The 21,830-nt window shown below is 42.3% G+C and overlaps 1 protein-coding gene and 1 pseudogene across 1 annotated transcript in view; both read right to left on the reverse strand.

Annotated features, from left to right (window-relative positions):
* The window catches only part of LOC139265891 (guanine nucleotide exchange factor DBS-like), a 429,407-nt gene that overhangs the window by 52,269 nt on the left and 355,308 nt on the right, over nucleotides 1–21,830 (reverse strand). Inside the window, exon 27 of the mRNA XM_070883437.1 lies at nucleotides 6,932–7,027. Coding sequence (XP_070739538.1) covers nucleotides 6,932–7,027 — 96 coding nt within the window. The remainder of the gene's footprint in view (nucleotides 1–6,931; nucleotides 7,028–21,830) is intronic.
* LOC139266389 (U2 spliceosomal RNA) lies at nucleotides 16,031–16,269 on the reverse strand (annotated as a pseudogene).

Below are 21,830 nucleotides of genomic sequence, written 5' to 3' on the forward strand. Positions count from 1 at the left end.
TTCTGTTTTTATTTCAGGAACCATCATCTTTCACTCGCTCTGTAATTGCCCATGTAATCTTCAATCTAATTTCTTAATCACGTATTTACAGTTACAGGTGGTAGTTGTGGTGGTGGAAGAGAATTTTCCCATGAGAAATGGTTTGGAGCAATCATTTAAGCTGTAACCTCCAAATCACTGTCAACATTATTTTAAGGCCATCTAGAATTCTCTCGCATAGACATTTTGCCTCACTTTAAATACCTCCTAGAAAACCCTCTCTTTGATTGTGCCTTTGGTCTACGCTAAATGTCTTTCTTTTCCTGCTTGGTGTTCACCTTTCTGCCTTTTAAATGTGCTGAGATATTTCTTTTACATGAGAGCAAGTTATTGAAATATTCCATTTTTGACATCAACCAATTATATGGCCTCTCTGGGTGAGATTGCTATCCAATAATGGCCAGTTTTGTGTTGTCGACAATGTGAAGGAGTGGGTTCAGACTGTCCAAACTAATTTCATATAGGGCCCGTACAGACAGCTGAGAGAATACATTTTCCTCTCATCAGTCAAACTCAGATCCCAAAGGTGAAAGGGCAGTATAGGAACCAATTGCACATCTGTGTCAAATATGCATATTTTCTCAATACAAAGTAACTAACTCCCCTATATTCTCTATTCGCAGCTTTAGTTTTTATTTTAAATTGACTTCTATCGATGAGAAATTATCTGTTTCTAAAGACTTTTTCATTGGCTGCTTAACATTTCAATGAAGCAGACAGAAAGCTGTTGCCGGGTACCACGTAACTTTGTGTATGTAGTATTTACCTATCTGGTGATCTGGCTCTATCTGTATTGTTTTAAGCTGAAGGCCACCATGCTCCTTTTTCTCAGTATCCAACGGAAAATCTGATGGTTTACTGTTAAAAACACAGTTTCCCTTATAGCTTAATACTTAAATGTACATTGTGGCATGGTACTGAGTCAGTCAGACTAGAAAGATGACAGTTTTGAAAGTGGGTTTGTGCTGTGTTAGCTGTTCTCAGCTGGAGCACTAGTAGGGCTAGTAAGACAATTGGGGGTTAAATTGGGCTGCTACGAGTTAAATTGGGTAACATCCATTTATTAGGCATTACGAACCTTCCTAAGGCCTCAAAGTGACAGGCAGGAAGCGTGCACACACTTCCAACTGGAAGTGTGCCGCCCACTGTATTGGGTAAGGACAAACAAGTGGCCTTTACCCACACCTGAAGTAGACATTGGGTCAGCTACATATGCAAATAAGGGTGTAATGCCTGTTTCAGGTCCCTGTTGCAACTTTGGTTTGCACTAACACTGGCTGCCTCAGGGAAAACGAACATTAAATATCGCATGAAGTCCATGGAGAGTAATATTGGGTGGGGTGTAAAACCAGCATTACACCCAATCCAATGGGTTTCCTGCCCGCGAGTTAGGTTAACATTACCCCCATGGAGTTAGATACTGGAGGATCATTCCTAAGGAACCATACCATACCGTAGCATGAGCCATCATCTTAATAAAATAGAGAAGGGGAACAAAAGGCACCTCATTAGTACGTAGAAAGGCTAAAAATGTGGCATCCCACTGGCAAATGAGATCCACTTTTGTTGACATAATTCCTTCACAAGATTATTCTTGGAATATGTACTCTGTAACTTAATAACATTTTTTAAACAAAATCAACAAATTGTCCCAGTAAATGGCCTAGTTATCCTTTCCTGTAAGCCAAAATAGTACTGACTAATCAAGAAGGCACTGATGAAATATTTATAAAAGTATTTTTTATTACAAAGTATAGTTCTTAGTTTATTAAGACAATTATTGGTGGAAATTTGTTTCACAACTGCCACTAAACTGTAACTTCCTGGGATACAAAGGTGAGGTGAAAATTTATATGGAAGTATAGTAAAAATATGAGACACAAAACAGCATAGTGTGGTAGATAAAATTCTGAATTGAAGATGCTTGAAGTAGGAACATAGGAATGTACAGGACCAGAAAAGGGCATTGTAGTTCATCTGGCCAGTCCCTGTGTCTTGGAACATCATAACTCATGATACCAATTATTAAAACTTTCTCCAGGCACTTATCCTACTCTCTTTTGTATTTGCTGATATTATCAACCTCCACTCCTGTCCTTGGCTGTCCATTTCCTATCTTCACCAGCCTACTCACTACTCGAGAACACCCAGGGCTGCTCGTTACATTATGTGTTACACAATGGGTCAGAAATTCCAGCCTCCCGGGTCCGTACTGGGTATCTCGGACACCCCCTCCCTGAAATAATCTGACCTGGGACTTGTGGGAGTGCAAGCCTGCATTTCTGAAACTCTTTGACTCGATGCAGTCTGGAGAAATCAAAAGGGTTAAAAGTTGAAGATTGAAGTTTGGATTAAAAACAGGATGTTTGGATCAAAACAGGCTGCTAGACTATATGGAGCCATGTTGCCATTCAAATGTGTCTATCTGATCACCTGTGTGTTTACAGTACTTCATCGTGGGAGTCGATTTATGGCAGTGAGACTTGACTTCAGGATAATGGCTAATCGTTTGTCTGAATGTTGAGTGTTTCAGTGTAACTTGTTACTATGCAAATAATAACCTGAGTTGTGTATAGTAATTCGTGACATTGTCTGTATTTGAGTGTACCTTGTTACTATGTGAATAATAATTTGATGACATCGTCTGTATGTTAAACGATTCAGAAAGCAATTAGCCGTGATTTCTAGACAATGTCATTTTGATTCTACATCGTCTGCATAGTACATTTAGACAATTAACATGCAAAGAAATAAGAGTTCAAAGGCTTTTTCGGTATAAAAATGAGAGTTTGGCACACGGATACTAGACACTGGAATTTTGGAAGGGGTGTGCCTCACAAGCAGCCACTTAAACCGCAGCAAGCAGAAAGTTGGCTTGTGAAGTGTTTGTGTCTCAGTAACATTCATACTTGGTTTCTTTAGTATGAATGTCTGAATAAAATGCCTGATCCTGCCTTTACTACAACTGAGTGTGTGTATAATTCGACATTTAAAGCAACAAAGTGAAAAGAGCATGAAAGCCGTAACAGGACTCAGTAAATGGGTCGCATGACATTCATCAAAAAAATTATGATCTTTGGTGGTTCAGGCCACAGTCCTGGTCTGGACCCCAATTTAGTACCCACATCCACCGAGGAACAGTGGTACATGTCTACTCACCAGAGGTGCTGGCCTCCAAAGTGCCCTGACCTCTTGTAAGGCCAAGGTTGTGGGTTTACCAATGCAGGAAGTCTGTGGCCCATCTTCCGCCACCTTCATATCACTGGCCAAGTGGGCACTCTGACGTAAAGCCAGGACCTGGTGTATCTGGCCCGTCTTCTGGTCTTTGTGCTGCACACCCATGGATGTTGGACCCTCACATTCTTATTTTGACATAATGACATTTTATATTGCCAAGATGCTTCAGTGTAAATTTTAGGCAATCATTTTTCTCACACAGAGCCTTACCTATTGAGAGTGCTTATTAGGAATTTGGGTGGAAAGCTGTGGGTAGAGCATGCGCTAATTTCCGATATGTAATGTTGGCGGTGAGGTGTCAGGTTGGTAGTGCAACTTGTAAAATTAATCCTTCTATCTCATCTTCAACATTTTACTTATTTAGCTTGACTATCTGTTGTCCTTCTACACCATTCTAATATTCATTTTTATTATCCTCAGCTAATTTTAGTAGAGCTTCCATTCACTATTTTGTATCTTTTTACATCTTTCACACTGCATACCTAACAGATTGTTTTTGATCTTATTTAATATCTAGTTCACTCCCTTAAAAAAAAGCAGAAAAAGCTGGAACTACACAGCAGGTCAGTCCGCCCTGTAAAGAGAAGAGACAGGCTATGATGTTTTTGGTGTGTACCCTTCAACAGAATGGCCATGATGTATTTCCACTTTTTCTGGTTTTATTTCAGAATTCCAGCATTTGCAGCTTTTCCTTTCTTATTTCACTTCCTGAAGTGATCAATGTCAAACTAGATTACGCTAATTACCTTTAATTTAGTGCTCAACCAAGTGATAAATGCATGGAACAAGGAAAAAACTTTCAACATCCAATATATCATCTGGTTGAGTGACTAAAATTGAATTAGGTGATGCGTTATCTACTATTAGGAGGAAATCAATTCAATTTGGTCAAATAATCTTTCAGATGGTACAGTAAAAGAATTGATTTCAGTATCTAGCTTGTCATTGATGATATGTATCTGAGACGCTGAATTAAAAACTGAAAAAAAATCAATCTAGTCTTATTAACATAAGAAACAGAACATAAGAAATAGGAGCAGGAGAATGCCATTTGGCCCCTCGAGCCTGCTCTGCCATTTAATAAGATCATGGTTGATCTGATCTTGGGCTCAGCTCCACTTCCCTGCCCGCACCCCATAATCCTTTATTCCCTTATCGCGCAAAGATCTGTCTATCTCCACCTTAAATATATTCAATGACCCAGCTTCCACAGCTCTCTGGGGTAGAGAATTCCAAAGATTCACGACCCTCTGAGAGAAGAAATTCCTCCCCATCTCAGTTCTAAATGGGCGGCCCCTTATTCTGAAACTATGCCCCCTAGTTCTAGGGGACGGATTTTCGGCCCGGGGTTTTTCGGTGAAAAGAGTTGCAAAATGTGAAAATTAACATTTACATTGCGCTACCGTTTTTAGACCAAACTTTCGGCCTTTACGTCTGCGCCGGGGGTAAAGGAGGTGTTGCACGATTATTCGTGGTGCAACACGCGAGTATTGGCAACTTTAGTCCGTGGTCGTTTGCATTGCAACAAAGGCCGTGGGAGGGGGAAAAAAAAATTGCAAATAAATTCACAAAACCCTTAGCTAGCAAGTCACTGAAAAATAATTTAAAAATAAATACTTTAATGTACCTTTTTTGCAAGTTTTCGTACTTACTGCTGCTGGCAGGGCTGTACCGACGGGTCGGGAGAGTGCCGAAAGTACGACGGTAACACAATCCGCGCCGTTACACATTGGCGCACCTCTCCCCGGCGGTACCTGAAAGCTCCGCCGCAATCAGGTACCTTGTCAAGTCCTCCCAGAATCTTATACGTTTCAATAAGATAACCTCTCGTTCTTCTAAACTCCAATGAGTATAGGCGCAACATGCTCAACCTTTCTTCATAAGACAACCCCTTTATCTCAGGTTTAATTGATTCAAACTTTTTAAAAGAAATTACATTATTACTGTTGTAAAAGTACCTTCTGTGTGGTCCGCTATATTTCATGCAGTTTCACCAACATTTCACAGATTCACTAGCACTTATTCATACTTGCCTGAATTTCCCATGGATTTCCAGCTTGTACTGTATGTTTAGATGTGGTTTTTGATTCTGACACTAAACTAGGTCAACACAAACCAATTGCTAGGCCCACATTTTTTATATTTTGCAATAGTTAAAACAGGCAAATAGTTTGGTCATAGTTCACTTACAAATGTGAGCATGTCTGAAATTTTCACTTGTCTTAATTTGTACAATTTATATTATGGTTACAATGGTTTTGCAATAGAACACGTGGCATTTTCCAGAACAAACAACTCCCCTCCCCCCACCCTCGCCACCCCACTCTGCGTTAAAAGTTATTCTGATTTTTATCTACTTTTTGATCATATGGTGACATGTAAATGGTATAAATTGAAAATAATAAGGCTTACTTGGAATTGCTCCTCTGCCAGCTTAAATAAGACTAAAACATAAGCCTTTCTAGCCTTTAATGGGTTTTCCAGACACTGGGTGCAGTCACTTGCAAAGCACTTCCTGCCTCTTGTCCTCAAATTATTTCCAATTCTCTGTGAATACATGTAGTTTATACAGGCATATCTGAAAAGGTCAAAGGGATTGAGTGCCACTATTTGCAGGACAGAAATCCCAGAAGAGCCACACATCATGATGACGGTTTCTGTAACATGAATAATGCCTGGCTTTTCCTTTTCAGGGTAGAGCTTTGATGGGGCATTACTTCTATTTCTGCTCTGGTCCTGAACCATTTTCCTAGGTCAGGGCGCCTGAAAGGATTCCCACTGTTAAGACAGAGCTTCCCAGGGTCAGTGAAGAAACGCTGGAGCTGCTGCACCAGAAGATCCGACAAGCGACTTGAGGGGCAGAAGTGACCTGAAGATCGGAATGAGGTTGAGACCTGCTGTCTCTTGGCTTGAAGGAGGGAATGGAGGCTACTATAAGGCCCTCTTCTTCCATTTGGGTATTAACTTCCCCTTCCTGGGGTCTGTCCTCAAACTCCACATGGCCTATCTCCAATTTCCACATAGTTCCAGTAAATGGCGGTAAATGTGGCAGAGAACAGGGAAATCTGCCGTAACCCAAGGCATCCCCAACCCCCGCGCCCCACTTTCACTTTCATATGTGACGCGCCAGGAAAGGAATGGGCAATGGGAGGGTGGGGGGAGGGGGAGGAGGAATTCCACTCGGGTGGTGAGGCCTTACCAGCCACATTTTCCATCTTTCTGCACCGTGATCTCAAATGATTTTGAAGAATCTCTCCACGTGTTTATCAACTTAAACAAAAAAAGTTTTCTTGTGACTAAACAGGGAAGACATTGCCCTTGCAAAGTTTTGTTTTACCAAGGTTGATGATATAAATGTACAAAATATCATGAGTTGCATGATCCACAAATTAACAGCTAATTGTTTAACTTTTAGGGTTTATGATCCCCTGACAGCAATGTTCACATCTGTGAGCAATAGATTTTATAAAATAACTGATGACAATCAGATGACAAAATTAGACAACACAACCTATACATAGAACACAAGTAAATATATCTTACAAATTACACATGGAGAGAGTATGGAATAGTGACAAGGTATTAGTTTGGAAAGGTGAAGAGCCATGAGGAATAGGACGGACACTGAAGTTACACCAGCACTGAGTTGTTTTACCTTTCTGCTGAGGTCTGCGATTGGAAAGACCCTGCAATGTAAATCGCTTTTTAGCAAGAGATGAACGGTCAAGGTTATGACTGGAAGGAACATCAGCTAGGAAAGAGGAAGAGGAAGAGGTAAGGAGGAAAACTGAAATATCCTTAAGTGCACATTGTTTTTCTTTGCACTAAACATGTTTTTTTTTCAGTTGGGCATTTCCTAGACATTTCTTAATCCTTTCCAAACGAAATATTACAGCAGTGGCATAAAAACCTTTGTCCAGTTTGGAAAGTTTAAGCCAGCGTAACTCACATGATATACTTTTGCATTATTTTATCTCATTAATTCAACTAATAAACAGGGACTAAAATGTAAATTGTAATTGAACTGTGAATGAATGAGGAGTTTGAATTTTTAGGCTAGGATTGTTAATGTGGGTTCAAGGCTAAAGCCACATGAAAAATTGCACTTGCTAGTGTAATTACTCACTCTTGAATAGACAAAAGTAAATCCCTATATTATTTTTACAGCGTGGAATTCAATTCAAATCACCGAAAATGTTCATATAACATAATAACATAATGTATATTTGCTGATCTGTACCAGCTTTTTATTTTCCCACTTAATAATGTTAAGTGGGAAACATTATTACAGAAAATTTAGGCTTTTCCTATTTAACATATAGGTGGGAATTTTAAGTCACACTGCCCACTGGAATGGGGCAGGAAGGCCTTTAAAATGGCAGCTTCATCCTTACCACCCCGTTTGCCACTGAAATCTTGCTGTCCACCATTTTTACTGTTCTTTGCTGTTCGGTGGCTGAGGTGCTCACCAGATGTTGGTGGAAGCCTCATGAATTAAATAAACAATGTGACCCCCAATTTAATCTTAACTCGGGCCTGAGAGGGAAAGTCGTCTAGATTTTCCTGCCAGGGAGTACGAAGAGGCTCTCCAAGATAAGTGGAAACTACTCCTTTGTGGGGTGGGGAGGAGCAGGTAGGAAAGTTGTGACCTCTCTTTCCCTGGACTCCCCATCCTTCCCTCCTGGGAGACTTTCCCCAAATCCCCCTCTTCGAGACAGACCTTCTTGGTAGTGAGCTTTCCTCTGGTGCCAGATGGCTGGCAGAACTTTTACTGCAGCCTTCCACGTTGCAGACAGGCAGCTGATCAACAGCATGTAGATGAGGCCCACGCGTTAAAATGCTCCTGGCCTCAAATCAGGGCCTTTGCACTCACCCTGCCCCGCCCACCTGAAACTCGCTGGAACTTAAAGTCGACTTCATAGTTTCCTTCATAGCATTTATGGACCAAAATAATATATTGTAACATGGCTGTAGTTAAACATGACTTATACCTTTTGGTGACGTCATAAGACATCAGTATAAATACATTCTTCTCAGCCAACACAATTCAAAAATAACAGCGTTAACAAAATGAGCCATGTTAAAAAAGTATAGTGTTCATTTATTAAAAAGGTACCAAGGAGCAAGTTCAAATTTTTGATCTAATATTTGAGCTCACCAGCTTGAGCTTTGATCCTGCAGTTTATAATCCAAGGGTGAATTTTCCAGTATAGCTACTAAACGATGAGATCACCAAGCAGTAAGCTTAGAGTTTACTCTAGTGCTGGACTGAGCATTTGTGTCACCAGCTTACCGGATTTTGAAAGGTCAGCCTCATTGTGTGCTCCTAGCCTGGATTTGGCCTGCCAGCAGAACTTGAGATCAATGGTGGGGGAGAGGAGCAGGATATAGCATGTAGCTGCAATTCTTAAAGGCTACAGCTGCTATTTCAGGTGGCTACTCCATTGTTGTGCAGAGAATGAATCATAGCTGGAATAAAGAGGCAGAATGCATCAGGTGCTAATGGAAGAAGTGCAGTAAAGGATTCATGGCAAAATAGATGTCAAGGTTGCTTGGCAGGAGATGGCTACCAGAGTGAATGTAGTGATAAACGTCCTTGGGCTGTAAGAGCAGATAAGCAAAAAGATGTGTAGCCTCAGGGCGTCTGCCAAGATAAGGCTAGCTAGCCTTACACAACATGAAGTGGATGGGTAAAGAATGCAGAAAACGAACAGTTTCTTCTCACCCTATTATCTCTGGTTTAGGCTTTAGGCTAAGTCCTCAAAAAACAGTAGCAAAGGCGCATTATAACAAGCCACATGTCGCTACCAGTGTGGTCATTGAGAGGACCATGGGGGTCTCAAAGGAGCGTTTTCGTTGCCATGACCCGTTGGATGCTCCAGCTCTTGTGTTCTGCAGAAGTTATAGCTTGTCATGCAAAAAGGCTTAGCTTTGGACTTTCCTGGGGAGGTGTCCCTAATTGATTTGGAGGCTGAATTACAATACAGTCACTCAGAGGACTCCTCAGTGACTGCTGCAAGGGATACCAGAGCACAAGTGATCAGTGACATGTTCACATCTATTTCGTAACAACCTGGCCAGCAGAGTGTGAAGCTGATATGCAGGGTGCTATCTATTCTGAGCCAACTCTTCCTTTAAATATGGTGGAAGATTATTCCATTAATAATTTTAAAAGGGAGTTGGACAGGTACTTGAGGATGAAGAACATAGAGTTACAGATAAAACACAGGGATGTGGAACTGAGCATGACTGCTCTAAGAGCAGGCATGATGGGCCAAATGGCCTCCTTCTGTGCTGTAAGTTTCTATGATTCTATAACTGCTGTCACTGGACTAATCCGTCAATCCAGTACCCATCCAAAAACATGAAAACGCATCACACCCCTTTGCCCTACATGATATACCAATAACATAATCTGATTGAATAGGTCAGCATAAATTAAGTACTCACTTACCTGAATTACTTTAATCTCCATGAATAATAAAGCACAATATAAGTGCACATAAAACAAACTCTAAAGCAAACACAAGCGATTCTATTGTTTCCTCACATTGTAATTGCCCATGGTGGCTAAATATGCCTTTCTTTCTCCAATTCCAGTGCTTCTCCTAGATGCAAGCTGAGGGCCAATATTACAACAGCTGGTTGGCTGCTTTTGTACGACAAGAGAATCATGGGACTGTGGTGGCACTCCTCATATTGCAGTTTTCACCTGCGAGGGACATCTGGATGCATCTCTGGAGTTTGTTCCTAGGCAGTCAGGTATCAGCTCCTATGTGCCACTGGTGCCATGCTCTGAGTGGGGTGCCCAGGGGCTTGGTCTGTGCCATTGTCCTGACATATGGTGGTATCAAGCAGGTTATCTCCAGCTGTCGCTATTCCACTGGGCCCTGAATCTCTAGCCTCACTGATTGGCAGGCTAGCTGGTCTGATGCCAGTTATTAGACCCTGAAAGCCCCGAGACACTAACCTGCCTCCTGGCTACCAGAGTCAGGAAGCAGGGTACTATTCTGTCCTCTAATGCCACCAGAGCTGCACTCAGTGTTTCCATGGAAGTGGAAACACCTATTGGTCCTTGGTAGCTTCTTAGGTGTGGGTCTGCTGCAGATTTCAAATAAATCACCACATGCTCCACTGATATCAACAGTAAAGAAAAAGCTTCTCTGACACCACAAGCGAGGGCTGTAGACACAAAGGGCACATCTGCCAGTTACTGCAAATGCTGAGAGCCTGACTTCAGAGCCTGCAGGTAGGTGTAATGTTCCTTGAATGTCCTTCTTTTCAACGGGTACCCTGAAACCATCCTCAACCTCCTTTGGGAAACTGACACATTTTCACCCATTTCCCAAACCTCCAGCTCCTTTGTGCTCTGTGAATCACCCATTGCAACATCCACAGTAACACTATCTAATTCTTCCAGGTGAAATTATCTAAGCTGGGGCATGGGAGTAAAAAAGCAAGTGATGTTGGAGTGAAATTGAGGGGCTTGTGATAGAGCAGCAGCTTGGGTTTGTACAGGAACACATTGGTTGGGCTTCACCTTGACTTTCTCTCTCTCTTCATCATCCATCTCGCTTTTGTAATCCGAATAATCCATGAGGAAAAAGTTCTGTCTTCTACTCCTCCTCCTCCTCATTACCATCTTCTGTATCATCTAACCCATACCCCCTCCACCCTCCCCTGTTCTTGTAGTCTTGTAGTGGACCTACAGGAAGGAAAGGTAAAAGCTAAGAATGGGTGAGTATTGCTACCTTTAGGATCCTGAGAACCGGGTGAAAGCTTGTGATCATGTGGTGCTTTACAAGGATATCGCAGTGACTGTGTCGATGTGCATTCATTAATCTGGCACCAACACTATGCCTCCAAACTCATCAGCACCTACAGAAAGCAGAGTGTTTTCCCATCAACACCATAGCCTGCCCCTCATAGGAGGTGAGCTCCTTAATATCAGAAAGACCCATGATCTGGTGCTCTTTCTCTCAAGGGCATTGTGTGCCAATTTACTCCTTCAACAAGATTGAGTGAATTAGGTAAAAACTAGCAATTGAGGACAGTCTCCCAGTTGAACAACTGTTGTAAGAGATCTGCTGGTATCACTTTATTAAAGTGGAGGAAGGAATTTTAAGGTTCTGCATGGGAGTAATTTTGTTGGGGGGAGATGATGACACAAACTGTAAGCTCCCCAGTTAGTGTCCCCTTAACCAAAGTGCAGTGCAAAGGGTTAGTTGTGGAGCTATTAATTTTATAAAGTAAAGACTGTGCTGGTATTCATGATGCCAAAGCAAGTAGAGGGAAACTGGTTGGTGTGTTACCTTGCCTGCCCTCGTCAGGTTATTGAACATCTTGCAACACTGGTTTGCAGTTCTGGGGGTAGAGGAGTTGGCACTCAGTGCCAGTACCACCTCCCTCCACATGGCACGAGATATATTTTTCTGAGGCTTCCTTGCATGGAGGCCCAGCAGATTGTCTCCCCTTTGCCTAATCACATCCAGGAGGGTGTGTTCTTCTCTTCCTCTCCATACCCTTGTCCCTCCTTTGGCTGATAGTGCCGGATCCTGCAGTGGGAAACATTTTTGAAAAGTAGGATAAAGAGGGGCATGAGCCATCCAGTGCAGGTAACTAATAGTGAGCTGAGTGATCCAGATACTTTCCTACTTACCTGCTGCTCCCCTAGTCTGCTACTGCAATCTTTTGATAGAATGGTCTTTTTAAAGCTGCATTCTAATTTCCAAGTCAATCCCATTAATCCCATTTTAAACAGGATTTGTGCTGATAGATCTTCCAATGGATATGCCAATGAGCTGACCCATGAAATTCTGGCGGATTTTGTTTGGAAGAGCATTGGCAGGTGCAACTCATGACTCATTGGCACAAACCTGGCGCAACTCACCATGTGAAATTATGGGCCCAGTAAAAGAAAGAAAAACTTGCATTTATGTAGCGCCTTTCACGACCAGCAGATGTCTAAAAGCGCTTTACAGCCAATGAAATACTTTTGGAGTGTAGTCACTGTTGTAATGTGGGAAACGTGCAGCCAACTTGCAAAGCAATCTCCCACAAACAGCAATGTGAAAATGACTAGATAATCTGTTTTTGTTATGTTGATTAAGGGATAAATATTGACCAGGACACCGGGGACAATTCCGTTGCTCTTCTTCGAAATAGTGCCATGGGATCTTTTACATCCACCTGAGAGGGCAGCTTAGCGTCTCATCTGAAAGACAGCACCTCCAACAGCACTGCAGCACTATACTGGAGTGTCAGCCTGATTGATGTGCTCAAGTATCTGGAGTGGGACTTGAACCCACAACCTTCTGACTCAGAGGTAAGTGTGCTACCCTCTGAACCACAGCAGACACTGAGTAAGTTGCCCTTTAAATGCTGACTTCCTGTCAGCCATGAATCTGCCTACCCCTTTGCTGATGTTATGCGGCTGAATTTAGCGCTTATCGCATTGCCGTAAGAATCACAGATACTTAATTGCATGTGTACTAATATGCATCACCTTACAACAGATTTAAATATTAAAATGAAAGTCTCATCTGTTTTCAGCAGGAGCTCCTTAGGCCATTACATTGTCATTCACTCCAAGCCATCCTTTATTCACACTATAATTTATCAAATATTAAGATAAGCCATATTTTCTTACATAAGAACATAAGAATTAGGAACAGGAGTAAGCCATCTAGCCCTCGAGCCTGCTCCGCCATTCAACAAGATCATGGCTGACCTGGCCGTGGACTCAGCTCCACTTACCCGCCCACTCCCCATAACCCTCAATTCCCTTATTGGTTAAAAATCTATCTATCTGTGATTTGAATACATTCAATGAGCTAGCCTCAACTGCTTCCTTGGGCAGGGAATTCCACAGATTCACATCCCTCTGGGAGAAGAAATTTCTTCTCAACTCGGTTTTAAATTGGCTCCCCCGTATTTTGAGGCTGTGCCCCCTAGTTCTAGTCTCCCCGACCAGTGAAACCAACCTCTCTGCCTCTATCTTGTCTATCCCGTTCATTATTTTAAATGTTTCTATAAGATCACCCCTCATCCTTCTGAACTCCAACGAGTAAAGACCCAGTCTACTCAATCTATCATCATAAGGTAACCCCCTCATCTCCGGAATCAGCCTCGTGAATCGTCTCTGTACCCCCTCCAAAGCTAGTTTATCCTTCTTTAAGTAAGGTGACCAAAACTGCACGCAGTACTCCAGGTGCAGCCTCACCAATACCAGTTGCAGCAGGACCTTCCTGCTTTTGTACTCCATCCCTTTCGCAATGAAGGCCAACATTCCATTCGCCTTCCTGATTACCTGCTGCACCTGCAAACTAACTTTTTGGTATTCATGCACAAGGACCCCCAGGTCCCTCTGCACCGCAGCATGTTGTAATTTCTCCCCATTCAAATATTCCCTTTTACTGTTTTTTTTTCCAAGGTGGATGACCTCACACTTTCCGACATTGTATTCCATCTGCCAAACCTTAGCCCATTCGCTTAACCTACCTAAATCTCTTTGCAGCCTCTCTGTGTCCTCTACACAACCCACTTTCCCACTAATCTTTGTGTTATCTGCAAATTTTGTTACACTACACTCTGTGTCCCCTCTTTCAGGTCATCTATGTATATTGTAAACAGTTGTGGTCCCAGCACCGATCCCTGTGGCACACCACTAACCTCCAATTTCCAACCCGAAAAGGATCCATTTATCCCGACTCTCTGCTTTCTGTTAGCCAGCCAATTCTCTATCCATGCTAATACATTTCCTCTGATTCCGCGTACCTTTATCTTCTGCAGTAACCTTTTGTGTGGCACCATATCGAATGCCTTTTGGAAATCTAAATACACCACATCCATCGGTACACCTCTATCCACCATGCTCGTTATATCCTCAAAGAATTCCAGTAAATTAGTTCAACATGATTTCCCCTTCATGAATCCATGTTGCGTCTGCTTGATTGCACTATTCCTATCTAGATGTCCTGTTATTTCTTCCTTAATGATAGTTTCAAGCATTTTCCCCACTACAGATGTTAAACTAACCGGCCTATAGTTACCTGCCTTTTGTCTGCCCCCTTTTTTAAACAGAGGCGTTACATTAGCTGCTTTCCAATCCCCAGAGTCCGGAGAATTTTGGTAGATTATAACGAATGCATCTGCTTTAACTTCCGCCATCTCTTTTAATACCCTGGGATGCATTTCATCAGGACCACGGGACTTGTCTACCTTGAGTCCCATTAGCCTGTCCAGCACTACCCCCCTAGTGATAGTGATTATCTCAAGGTCCTCCCTTCCCACATTCCTGTGACCAGCAATTTTTGGCATGGTTTTTGTGTCTTCCACTGTGAAGACCGAAGCAAAATAATTGTTTGAGGTCTCAGCCATTTCCACATTTCCCATTATTAAATCCCCCTTCTCATCTTCTTGCGTTACTGATTCATTTTCCATTTGAATTGAGATGAATTGTACATCAGGTGTTTTGCAGTAAGGTTCATTGCTCGAGAATATTGCCAAAAATGTTTGTAACTGCCTAAAATTTACAACTTGGTATCTCAGAAATTAAATAGGATTTTGGAACTGCAAATTTTTAAAAACCAAAGAATGCTTATGTTTGCTAAATGACTGAATGGCAGTAAATCCGGTGCTATATACGAACAAAGCTTACCTAAGACTGCCAGTACTAATATATTGTCATCAGCATTTTCCCCATGTAGATGTACTGGAGCAGATTTAATGAACATTACAGGCTATAAATATAAGCAAGCCGATCTGATAGTAGCAAGATCAGCATTTGGATAAAGAAAGACTCACATTCAAATTTAAAAGCAGTTTTCTCTCGAACCACAGTGCACAGTTGAACTCTATACTGCTTGGGGTTTTACAAACCTTTTTAACACCTGTTTATATTGATGAACATAATTATTTCCAACAACACAGCTAATTCCTGTTCCTATGTTCCTAATGCAGCTAATAATACTATTCCCTTGAGGCTGAGTATGAAACATTTTTAATGGGTGGTTGGTAAAAGGCAATGGACAGTGTTTACAGCATATTGTAATGGAGTTATTTTTTTATACATTGCATGGGAAACTTATATTTTCGATCTGTCAATAATGCTTTTCACAATCTACCGAGGTAAATGAGTGGTGTGGAATTGCCATATATACACTCTGTCTTTTCCTATTGGTTTAACAATCGTGTATGTCTCTTGTCACACATGGTGGTAGTCACTCAATATTGCTCTCGCATTGCAATCATGATCATAGGCCCAAAAAGCTTGGCAAGATATCATTGCTCAGAGGAAATAACAGTGATAAAAACCAAACCAAATAACAAATAATTAGGCAGGCAAGAAGTACCATGGCCATGATTCAACCAAAGAGCTACCACCTTCAGTAGATAATGCAAAAGGAGCTGCCGAGGAACTATGAGCTTGATGACAAACAACAATTCTAAATCATAGTCCCAGGAGTGAGGAGAGTGAGAGTTTATTAGTGCCAGTGGGGCTTGTGAAGAGGTGGATTTTCTCAAACTTCAGGCCTTCTTAGCTGCTGAAGGATCGAGATGTAGGTAAGTTTATCTGGAATTTGTGCTGTTTATGAGGCTTGTAGCCCTCCAATGAAAAAGCTTAAGTTTTTTTTTGTTGTTGTTGAAATTCGTAGCCAATCGTTCCAATTCTTTGTCAAATCACAAACGCCAGAGGTCACCTTGCACACATCAAGGATCACTCTGCGCCAATGCTCTTAGCCAAAAGGCCTAGAGCCACTGCACCGTTCCTGGAAGTACTGCAATACCAGGTTCGTGCCATGGAGGTGGATGGGTCAGGCCCCCCACACACCTCCGTGGAGGTGGATGGGTCAAGCCACCCCACCCACCTCCTATTTCCAAAAAAGCAAGCATATACCTTCCTGATCCAGGGAGAACCACCTTGGGGTTATGGTGGTTACTCCCCTGTCAGGTCAGTTACGCATGATCTTAGCCAAAAGGCCGAGAAGCGAGCTTAAGTTGTCTACTCACCATTTTATATTGGCCCTGATAATAACTGCGAGGTGGGAAGTGGGGGGGGAGGTGGGATGGGAATTAACGTGAGAACCTGCTGAATTTAACAACAGGACCTGATTTAAGTATTTTACATATGATTCCCGGCTGCAGCCAGCCAGAGGGGAAGAACCAATTCTGCCTCTCCTGGCCGGGAAGGCAACTTCAGAGCTCAGCAAAGGTAAGTTGCACATGGCGGAGGGGGGGGGGCTCAGATATGGGGCGGTGGTTGGCCAGGCAGGGTGAGTTTGAGCATCGGAGGGGGGTGAGGTCAGACATCTGGGGAGGGGGGGGGGGGCGGCGGGGGGTGTGGGGGAGGGGGGGGAGGTCGGGAGGGAATTGGAGGTTGGAAAGGGAGTTGCAGATCGGATATCAGAGGGCAATATGTTGGACATCGGGAGTCTGATCAAGTGGATGGAAGCATGTAGCTTGGTGGGCCAGAAGCGGGGTGGGGGGGGAGGAGGAAGTACTCCTGCTTTTCCTGGCACACAAGCAGTGCTACAAAGGCACTTACCTGATGGATCCGTCCCTTCAGCTGCCAGGTGTTTCAATGCCCAGGAAACCTGGCCTCCGGTCGTTAAAAGTAACATTCTTGATAATTTAGAGGCACACAACCTCATTAAAATATGATGGACCCACCTCCTGTAGAGCAAGTTAGTCACCTGCCCCCCAACCTGTCTCTATTAAAATCGGAAGGGAAGGTGAGTTGAGATCAGGTTCTAAATTTTTGAATTTTTATCTACCTCTGCCTGCCCCCACCCCCCCCACAACATCTTGGGGGTTAAAATTCCCCCCATTATTTCTGCTGACCAATCAAGTACTGCAGCTATACTCAGGCGCTTTGCATCCTAACATAAACTTTTGTTCTAAATGCCTTTATGAAAAATAAAGGCCTTTGCAAAAGGGAATATTTTCCCTCTCCTCTCCTGAAGATACCGGCTCCTGTTAGGATATGGTTCCACACATGTTAACAGCTCTCTAGTGCCTCATCTAAGTAGTCATTCTTCATGTGTAAGCCCAAATAGTATGCAGCAGGGGATTTGTAAATATACATCTAAATAATAATATTATAGCATTCTAGGTATACTACAAATCAGCAGAAACTTGTGGCTAATCAAATCAAACCACAATATGTCTTTTGTATTCTTATATTCATTTATTGGTTAAGGGCTCAACGGGCCTAATGGCCTTCTTCCATGCTGTAACCATTCTATGATTCTATGAAGGGCAAATAGATGGTGCTGTCTGTAGCATCAAACCATTAGGTAGAATATATTTCATAATTTATTCTACCTAATGGTTTGATAAATTTCATAATGGCTTTCAGCGAATAATAGTTCCTAAATGATTTCAAAAAGTTAAAACAATCTGGCAGCTTGCCAGCCAGAATAAAATTCAGCCGTTGGAAACATTGCTTGATATTCTGGATCCTAGTTTTGAACCTTAGAAGGAAGGAAAATTATATCAGAGAGAGTGTGCTGCCAGTTTGTTATCATCTGAGCAAACTCATATAGAGGCTGCGGTCTCCGTGTTGGTGGATGATACCTCACACATAAATTATGGTACGAGTATTGTTAAGCGAGTTCGGAATTGCCATTTATTTGTTATTTTTATACCTAGAGGAGGTGCAAGTTAAGCATTCTACTATCCAGTGAAGTCTGCTAAATTGATTTTCGAATACTGTCTGCTTTTTAATAAACCCTGATTCTTAGTTTACAGTCTGAGTCACGTCATCGGATAGACTAGGGTAGATTTTCATCTTCTCCGCCTGGGCTCTAATCTGTCAGGGCAGACCACCTGCTCACCCTTTATAGAACTCACCTAATTTTCATCCCATTGCAATTAATCGAATAAAAATCAGGCAGGTTCTATAAAGGGCCTGCGATCTGCCCTGACAGATTACCGCCCAAGTGGTGAGAAAAAAAGACTTCCCAAATGTTTTTACTTACACTCTCCAAAGACTAGAGTACTCATAAGAGTTTGTCAATTCTACAAAGCTATTTCAGTAACATAGGAGTTCTCTGGCAATGCTATATTATCTGATATTATGCGTATAAAGTCACATTCAGGTTTGTAGGGAGGGACAGGAGTCATCATACTGAAGAGAAAAATACTTGAGTAAAAATGTAACATTAGGTACTTCAAAACTCTGATCCTGAATTAACAACAATTCCATTCATCATCATAGGCAGTCCCTTGAATGAGGATGACTTGCTTCCACACCAAAAGGAATGAGTTTGCAGATGTTTCAATGAAGGACCCGATGTTCCAGTCCTAAACTCCAGGGTGGAAGATGCCTGGGTCTGAATTTTTTAAACTTGTGGTGACCGTTGCAAATCAGCCACCACACGGGCTTGACAGATCTAGGCTTTATCCAGTGGCAAGGGTTAACCAGGATGACTGGAGACCTGCTCTGTTGCACGGACCTATTCCGAGTTTCACTCCTGATTAAGTGAAAGATTTGGCTCTAATTTTTAGACTATGTCCTAGACTCCCCAACCAGTCGAAACAGTTTATCTATCTAGCCTATTTACTCCCTTTAATATTTTGAAAACTTCACCCTTTAACCTTCTAAATTCTAGGGAATACAACCTTAATTTGTGTAATCGCTTTGAATTTAACCTTTGGAGTCCAGGCATCTTTCTGGTAAACCTACACTGCACTCTCTCCAAGGCCAATATATCCTTCCCAAGGTATGGTGCCCAGAACTGCTCACAGTACTCCAGGTGTGGTCTAACCAGGGCTTTGTATAGCTGCAGCATAACTTCTGCCCCTTTGTATTCTAGTCCTCAAGATATAAAGGCCAGCATTCCATTAGATCTTTTGATTATTTTCTGTATCTGTTCATGACATTGTAATGAGCTATGTACATGGACCTCCTTGTCTCTTTGGACCTCCACCGTTCTTAGCTTTTCACCATTTAGAAAGTACACTGCTCTCTCCTTTTTAGGTAAGTAGATATCAGAAACAGTTTGACAACTGCTGTAGGTTTAAAAAGGAAAGAATCCACAATGATTAAATGGGAAAGAGAATGTAGAGCAAGACTTCAGTTAAAAATACTGCCTAGTGTCTATAGACAAACTGATGGTGGAAGTGAGAATGTAGGTGCACTAGAGGAGCGTAAGGAACAATTATTGGAGATATTTATAGAAATGGAATTGGTTATTAAAAGAATAGCAGAACTCAAGGTGGCTAAGTCACTGTTGAAGGAAATCAGAGAGGAGTTAGCAGAGGCTCTGACCACATTTTTCAATGCTCCTTCGACATGCAAGCTGTGTCAAAGGACTGGAGGGTAGTCACTGTAACACTTCTGTTCACGAAAGGAAAGAACAATAAACCAGGAAACTAAAGACCAATTAGTCAAACATTAGTTGTAAGCAAACTCTTAGAATCCATAATTTGAGATTAAATTTGTGAACATTCTGAAATATATGGCATAATCAAGAACCGCCAGCATGAAGTTGTTAAAAGCAAATTGAATTTGATACATTTAAGGGACTGTGAAATTCCTCATTCTCTTTCAGGGTTACTTCACCAGAAGTGCAGTGAAAATTTTAGTTATGCCAAAGCAATGCCAGCAGAGCGGGATCAGCTCCAAATATCATGGACATGAAGTTTTATTCAAGGAGTGACTGATTGTATCGATAAAAATAATTCATTTAATGTAATGTATATTGATATTCAGAATGTGTTTGATAATGTGTCTCATTGAAGGCTTGTTACAGATATTCAAGTGTTCGGTCTAAAATAAAATGTGGCACCATGCATTAAAAGTCAGGGGCAGGGAGGGGTCCAATCCCCAACCCAGCATTGTCCGACCCCAACCCAAAGGGGGGGGGGGGTGGGGGGAGTCCAATCCCTGAACCTGGGGGGTTGGTGGGGGGGGGAGGTCCGATCCCAGACCCCGTGGGGTGGTCTGAACCTGGGGGGGTCCAGTCCCCAATCGTGGCAGGGATAGTTTGTATGGGGGACACATAGTGGGGGAACTTGGGGGCCGGGAGGAAGAACTCCTTCTCCTCTAGGCCCACAAAGATTGCTCCCCGAGGCTCTCCTGCCTTGCTGCAGCTGCCAGGAATCCCGAGGCCCGGGAACCCTGGCCAGCCACAGTTGAATCCAAGGCTTCCAGCCTTGTTTTAATAATTAAAGTGCCAATCCACCTCCTGGGAGCGGGATGACTGCCCATCCCCGTCCCGCCTTACTTTAAAAACGGAAGTCGGCAGGTTGGAGTCGGGATTTAGGTTTTTAACACTTTAACCTCCCACCCAACCTCAACCCACCGTTTTTGGGGGTTAAAATTCACCCCAATCCGTTTTTGTTTGGATTAAGAAGGGTTGGAGATAGTGTACCCCAGAATCCAGTCCAGATCAATAAAATTAATTATTCACTACTTTACCGGTGGAAATGGCAAAATTGAAGCATGTTATGCAGTCTCAGTTTCTGGTGAGTATGTGTCAGAGCACAAAATTGTTCATTGTTCAGCGCAAATTGGCACCAGCATTTCACTGAGAAAGGATAGATATTGAGGTGAATGGAAGTATTATTTTCTGGTAATGTTAAGATACATTGTTGGAGAAGAGTAAATAAAACTTTGCTCTGCATCTGGCCAATGCAGCAGCTGGCTTTTAAATGCTGTTTTCAACACTGGGTGGAAAAAATGAACTGTATTTCACAAAATTGAAGCAAAAAAATTCAAAAATGGGCAATAGTAGTCAACATTCTGACTGTACTTATAATGTGTAATACACTTTGTCTTTTATATTGCCATATTTACATTAGTAAAATCTGCTATGCCCCTTACAACAATGTATTCAATTTGGGGTAACAGAAGTTAACAGCAAGGAGCAGGAGAGAGGAGTGGACACCAGTTTCATTTACAGACTCCCAGAATTTATAGACCAGCAATTAATCAGAGGATTCCGAGCTGCTGTATCTGCTTTGGTACCAATGTAACACAGGCAGTTAGTATTTAAGGGGAAATGTACACAGTGCAAATACTTAAGACCTTACAATAAATCATCTGAAGAAGAACTTTCAAGTTTAGAGTTGAAAGCTGGTTCAGTATTTAGTTGCATCATAGAATTTCAAAGTTAATACTTGATAACGGGCTGGATTTTCGGTTTTGCCGTTTTCAGGTCGAAAATGGAGGCAGGGCAGGAAAGTTACCGCCCGAGTAACGTCTGCGCTGTGTAGAGAAACTTTTGCCATCTGGGCCCTGCGCCAAGGGGCACAGCACAAAGGGAGGCGCTGTACAACTTTTGCGTCGCAGAAATGGGAACTTCGCCAGCTAAATTGTGGGGCTGGGAGCGCTCCGAAAGAGGCCTTGGGAGGGAAAAAAAAATCCAAATAAAATCACAAAAGCATTCCAAACACATTGCCCATACCACCACAACACAAATCGCTACAAAATATAAAAGAAGAATAAACACTGGAACTTACCTTTTTTCCGGTTTATCTACCGCACCGCCGCTGGCAGGACTGGACCGCTGTGTTTTCCCTGGCGGTCATCGCGGGCACGTTTTGGG

Source organism: Pristiophorus japonicus, chromosome 6 (genome assembly GCF_044704955.1).
Source record: "Pristiophorus japonicus isolate sPriJap1 chromosome 6, sPriJap1.hap1, whole genome shotgun sequence".
In the NCBI taxonomy this organism is placed as follows: Eukaryota; Metazoa; Chordata; class Chondrichthyes; family Pristiophoridae; genus Pristiophorus; species Pristiophorus japonicus.